The sequence below is a fragment of the Vicia villosa genome, linkage group LG1 (assembly GCF_029867415.1).
Source record: "Vicia villosa cultivar HV-30 ecotype Madison, WI linkage group LG1, Vvil1.0, whole genome shotgun sequence".
Classification (NCBI taxonomy): domain Eukaryota; kingdom Viridiplantae; phylum Streptophyta; class Magnoliopsida; order Fabales; family Fabaceae; genus Vicia; species Vicia villosa.
The window spans coordinates 160,906,006-160,912,285 of record NC_081180.1 but is presented as its reverse complement, the minus strand read 5'-3'; the positions used below and the strand labels follow the sequence as shown (position 1 = coordinate 160,912,285).

Here is a 6,280-nt window from a genome sequence, read left to right as displayed (position 1 = left end):
TTCAAGGGTTGTAACGTGGCTTGGTTCACGGTTTAAGAAACAAAAGATAAAGGCTCAAAATTTATTTGTACCCATCCCAATCTTCGTGATGATCTTCAATCCTAAGCTCAGTTGATTTGACTTATGCATTCAGGTTCCAAGAGACTTTTGGATTTGCACCTTTGATAATGATGATGGTTCACAAGCAAAGAGAACTTTTGAGATGGCAGTCACTTCTTCCTTTTGGTAGTCACCACGTTGAGTTGTTCAAGAATTTATTGACTTCTTTTATTTCTTTTTTTTGATATCCCTAACTTTTGTCTGAACTGTCTTTTTTGAGCTTACAGTCAGCGGGATGCCTTGATTTTTGCCTAAGTCATCTTTTTGATTTTTGACTTAGCAGGCTTTTCCTCGTATTTATTCATTTTTTCCTTTTTGAAAGATATTAACTGCCTTGCGTAATGATTGATGAACCATCATTGGCTTTTGATTGACATCTCCAACACCTCTTTGATGTGTGCGGATGAACGCTTGTGATTGAAACCTTTATGCAAAGCCAAATTAATTGAAAACTACCCTGCCCCAGGTTAAAAATGCGGTTTTTTTCGTACAAAAAGAAAACATCTACTCCTTAGGCTCAAAGGGGTTGACGAGGGTTTATCATCCTTATATCTCCACTATTTAGGAATTGAAACAATGCTTGTACATCGTCAGCATAGTCTGTTCAAAAGCATACTGTGTGAGGTTGCGGTATCGTCTTCATCATCCTCCCTTGAAAGGTTTACAGCTTAGCAGGAGTTGAGTATCACAAAACATATGCAGAGTAAAGACATAATTTAAAAAGAGTGATAACGAAATAATTTATTCAAGACAAACATATGCAATGCACTAATAATGATTATTAAAACAGATAATGTCTATCATAATTTGAATGTTTAAACAAACAGAATAGAAATTGCACATGAAAGTAAATCTAATGATCTAAAGTTCATCCACTCTGACATCAATCAGTTTTGTCATGACTAGGCGAGGAAACGGTGATCACCACAGGAGTCTTAGGAAGATTGAACTCAACTTCGCCGGCATCGATCATGTCTTGGATCTTATTCTTTAGTGTCCAACAGTTATTGGTGTCATGTCCAGGACTATTAGAGTGATATGCACACCTTGCATTAGGATTATAACGAGAAGAGGAAGTACTAGGATTCCTTGGAGGGTCCTTCAAAGTGATTAGCCCTTTCTTCAGCAATTGTTGCAACGCTTCGGCCAGAGTCATATTGATCTTTGTGAATTGACACTTAGGTGTATCCGACTTGTGTCTTTGTTGTGGAATTGGTGTAGAGATCAGAATTGCCCCTACAGATTGGTGGTGTTCATTGCGACCTTTCCGATTATACCCATCCTTAGCCATATGAGGTTCCTCAGGTGAGTTGAAGTCGATGATCTTGTCATCAATGAGGTCTTGGATCTTGTGCTTCAACGGTCCACAATCCTCTGTATCATGACCAAGACTATTCGAATGATAAGCACATCTCGCATGGTACTTATACCCAGGAGTGGGGTTGGTAGGAAATGAATATGAAGGCAATAGGGTTATCAAGTTCTGATTGAGCAGTTGTTGCAGAGCTTGAGACAGCGGCATGTGTAGTGGAGTAAATGATCGCTTAGGTTTGGATTTCCGACTATCTTCACTACCTTGAAGCTTATGTTGATCCTTCTCCTTCTCGATCAGAAGTGCCTTTAATTCTTCTTGCCCCTTGGCCAAGTGAAAGATTATTTCTCGGAACTGGTTGTTCTGAGCTTGGAGATTCTTGACAGATTGTTCGAGATCCATCTTTCTTACTGAAATAAACAACGGAAAGATGAGGCATTTGTTTTTATGAAACCTGTAATGTGATGTTTATGAATGATATGATTATGAATATGCAACGATCTCAAGGATTTAAAGGCCTTTTAACACATTAAAAAAAAAGAATAGAAACAAACAAATTTTAATTAGGAAACAATGTATTATATGTTTTTGAAGTTACATCAAAGATACTAGGAATAATAACTAGAATATAATAAAAGAGATCAATCTTCAAGTCGGCGTTTCCTCTTCAATCCTCGGATTTCTTCTTTATGGGCTTTAACCATCTCATTCTTTTCTTGGATAAGTCTATCAATCTCTCGTTCCCATGATTGTATCTGATCAGGCGAGATGAAGTCTTCAATCTTCCACTTGCGAGAGAAATAATCAAGCATACTATCTCGTTCTTTAGCATTAGCCACTAATACTGCTTTTTCTGCCTCAACCTCTTGTAGACGCTTCTCAAGATCAGCCTTTTCTTGTCTTAAGTGAGCAACGGTGGCAGCAAGGTCTTCGTTCGGAGCGGGTACATAAGGCTCCAATTCTACACGGACATCTGGAGGAGTAATCCTTGGAACTATAGGCGTGTCAGATGGATATGGTATTCCAAAGTCAACAACTCGATCGTAAATCCATTTAAAATAGAGATCTGAAGGAGTATAGTTTCTCAATCCCAAATCTCTGATGCCCACCTTTTTTACCTCATACCAAGCTTTAATGAAACGACTCCTTTTTCCAGTTGTGTCAGAACCATAGTCAAAATTTTCCGCACTAAGATATATGGAACGTGGTCTATCTTTCAAAGCAAAACCAAACTGATGTCGAGCGAGGATAGGATTATAAGTGATTCCCCCTCGGGTGCCAAGAAGAGGCACATTAGGAAATTCTCCACATCGATCAAATAACTGGACACCTTCGAACTTTTTTGGATACCAGATGATGTCATCGTAAGAAAGCTTCATAATTCTCTGAATCCAAGTCAAACCCTCTTCATTCTTTATTACTGATCGAGGCAAGTGCGAAATAAACCACCTGTGTAGAAGAGGAATGCATCCTAAAACACAACCTTGTCTTTTTGTAACTCTGGCGTTGATGGAGTGCAACAAATCACCAAGTAAAGTAGGAACAGGATTCTTGCTAAGGAAAATCTTGATAGCGGCCTTATCAACAACTTTGTCGCAACGATGAAATAAAACTTGTCCATATATCAGCAGAGTTAGAACACTTTCCAAGGCATCCATGCTTAGAGCTTTAGCAAAGATCTTGGCCTTCTCATGTAAGAAATCCACAGGTATTCCGGAGTAGTCTTTTTTGTTGATCCACACTTCATTAATTTCTGTCCTTGGCAAATGTAAAGCAGCAGCAATATCTTCCAACTTAGGACCTCCTTCTTCACCAGTGTAAGGAATCTGATCAGGTATGGGGATGTCCATTATATGAGAAAATTCTTCCAATGTAGGTACCAACTGAAAATCCCTATAAGTAAAGTAATGAAGAAGAGGATCATAGAATTGCATCATAGAATTGAGGAGAGCTTCATCCACTTTGACTCGCACTAGATTTATCAATTTGTTGAGAGGCTCGGAAAGAACGAGAGAACCAGTAATATCATCACATAAGAGCTTCAGTGCAGTAGGTATTTTCTTGAAGTGGAGGAAAAAAGGATTGCGGATTAGAATTCCCATATTTAAATAACCTACAAAACAAATTATGGTTAAAAGACCTTTTTCTCCTTGAGATGGGTTAGCCATGTCATGAATGCATGTATGCATGATGCATCACAGAAAAACAAATCCACACAAATCACACAATTTTTGGCTTAAGGCTTGCATGGAGTATCATCAGGTGTCCTTCCCAAGGGCATTTCTATGGATAAGGAGATTTTCTGCAACGGGTTCTAAAAGTTATCCAGAATTGTCAGCCCTTCTAAAGCACCCTCGGACATGATACATTCGCATCATGCAATGATACTTTGAGAAAGAACCTATCTGAATTGTAGCATCGGGTAGCGACTAGTTCTCGACATTTGCCAAGAGTAGTCCCCCCACTACGTTCCTAAAGGCCAGGATGGGTTAAAGGTAACTAAAGGTCCTTGAGCTCCGGCGCACCCACAGACACATACATAGACCTCCCTCATTTGAGAAAGGTGTGCATATGAATATGGAGTCCTAACTCAAGTGTGAACTTCATATTGACTCATCTCCCACATATGTGAAAGAGGTCGCCATGACTATGCCACTCTTAATCTTAAATGTTCTTGAATCCGGGTATAGGATTCGTCCTTCAGTTAATTCCCAAAACGCCCCTGAAAAATAAAACAAACAAAGCAAACAATAGAAAACATTTAGAGTGAATCCTAAACTTTTAAGGTAACCCCTCTTTTATTCGAAGAAATCCCCAGCAGAGTCGCCAGTTCTGTAATACGGTGAACTGACTTTTTATAATCGAAAAAATGTACGGTAAGCAAGATTCGCCACCGACTTTTATTTTATCCAAATTAAATAGAAAGGCTAAAAGAACAGGAAAAAACCTTTTTGAAGAAAACAGGGTTCAGGGGGTAATTATGCAAAGGGAAGGTGTAAGGCACCCTTTGCATCCATGGTTTTCCATGGGCTCTTAATTGCTTTGCTCGTTTTGAAACCAAAAGTTTAGAAATGTATAGAAGATGAAGAAACAAGGACTTTAGCTCGTAAATGAGCGTAGCCTTGAGAGTGTTTGTTTAAGAAAAAGTTGATAAAAGACATTTTAGCCAGAGCAAGGCAATTAGGGGCAATTACCTTATAATTTGAAAAAAGAGTTCTTTTAGCCTTTCAGGGTGAAAGGGTCTATCCATGCCATAGAAGGCAGGAAGCCTTTCATTTGGAGGTTGAAGGGTCGTCGAGTTATCGTTCACCTTAAGACTGACCCATGCCATAGAGAGGCAGGTAGTCTAAAGGGAAGGATCAGAATAGCCTATTTCGTAGGCAGCCAGAGGATACCTTAGCCTCTTCGTAGGCAACTTTCGAGGGTCGAGATCATGTGTATCGAAGGCAGCATCATTAGGGACCATGATCTTAATCGAGGCAACTGGCTAAGGTATCCTCGTATTCGAGGGACTGGCTATTCTGCAAAGCAACACAAGGCAACAAGGCAACAGGCAACAGAGAGGATACCCAAAAGTGTGCGTGTGTGCACCAATCACGTGATTATGTTCAGTTATGTTATCTTGTAATTAATTATCTAATTCGATTAATACTTGCACTCCCTAGGATTACTAACCACGCAATAACATAACAAATACGGGGAAGGGAAATTGTAACCAGCGGAGGAGAGGGGAATTGAAACCAGCGGGATATAATTAAAACAAAAGGTTTAACACAAGTAATAATTAAGGATAGGGTTTAAGGTTACCAATACTCGTAGCTTTGGCAGTCGACAAACCCTGAAAATTGGAAAATAAAGAATAAACAGAAGGATGAGTGCATTATCGGTTCGGAGGTAAACGAGGTTAACCCTAAAAATATAAGGATAAAGAATTTAAAAATAATCAAATAGACAAAGAAAGGCACTTAGCTCTGCATTTGATCCGATATGGTTGGCGGGAAGCCTCGGGGTTAACCCTGAAAAAAGGCAAAGGCAGAAAAGAATGTGAAGGCAAGACAAACCCTAACTTTAAGAGGAAATCAAATAGACTTTAAAACAAAAAGAATAGGGTACTTAGCTTTGAGTCCTGATCGGGCGCGTTGTTGGAAAGAACCCTGTTGATAACCCTGAAAAGGCAAGACACGATGAGAAAACGTTTCAGTGTATTGGATGATCTTCGTAAACCCTTATTAGGGTACGAATTAAATAGATTAATAGAATAAAAAATTCAATTTAGTTAATTATTGGTTTCCAACCTAATTAACTAAATCGGTAAAAATAGGGTTTTGATTAGATATCTAATCCTAATATTTTTTTTTAATCAATCGATTAATAAGAAGATTTATAATTAATTAAACAATTAAACCAATAAATTAACTCAATTGTTTAAATCAACTAAGAATTATTATTATTATCAATTTAATTATAAAATAAATATTTTAATAAAGCTTTTGATGAATAATAAAAGAAAAAAGTTTTTTTTTTTAGAAAAAGTTTGAATTAAAATAAATTAAAAAAAAAGAGTTAAAACAAATAAATAGACAATAAGAAAAATAGTATTTGAATAAATAATAATAAATAATTAGGAAACTTAGCTGTGGATCCAGTGTGGTACACCTCTGAAGGTGCGTGGGGGATCTGCAAGTTCCAGAACGTTGGATCTGGGATTGGGGAAGATCTCATGGTTTGAGTGTGAGCGTGTATGGTGAACCCTGACAGCTGTGGCACATGGGATCTGCAGAGAAAATTATTGAAAAAAACATGTAAGGGCCAGGGATCGAACCCTGGACCCTTTGGTGGACAAACAGGCGCGTTACCCACCAACCAGAG

At 38.2% G+C, this 6,280-nt stretch overlaps 1 protein-coding gene across 1 annotated transcript; it reads right to left on the bottom strand.

The window, feature by feature from the left end:
- Nucleotides 1-2,052: 2,052 nt before the first annotated feature.
- Nucleotides 2,053-3,513, bottom strand: LOC131658427 (uncharacterized). The gene is made up of 3 exons (XM_058927724.1): nt 2,911-3,513; nt 2,257-2,796; nt 2,053-2,166 (listed from the first exon to the last, which is right to left on the bottom strand). The coding sequence occupies exons 1-3, from the start codon at nt 3,511-3,513 to the stop codon at nt 2,053-2,055; spliced, it is 1,257 nt and encodes a 418-aa protein (XP_058783707.1).
- Between the last annotated feature and the right edge of the window lie 2,767 nt (nt 3,514-6,280).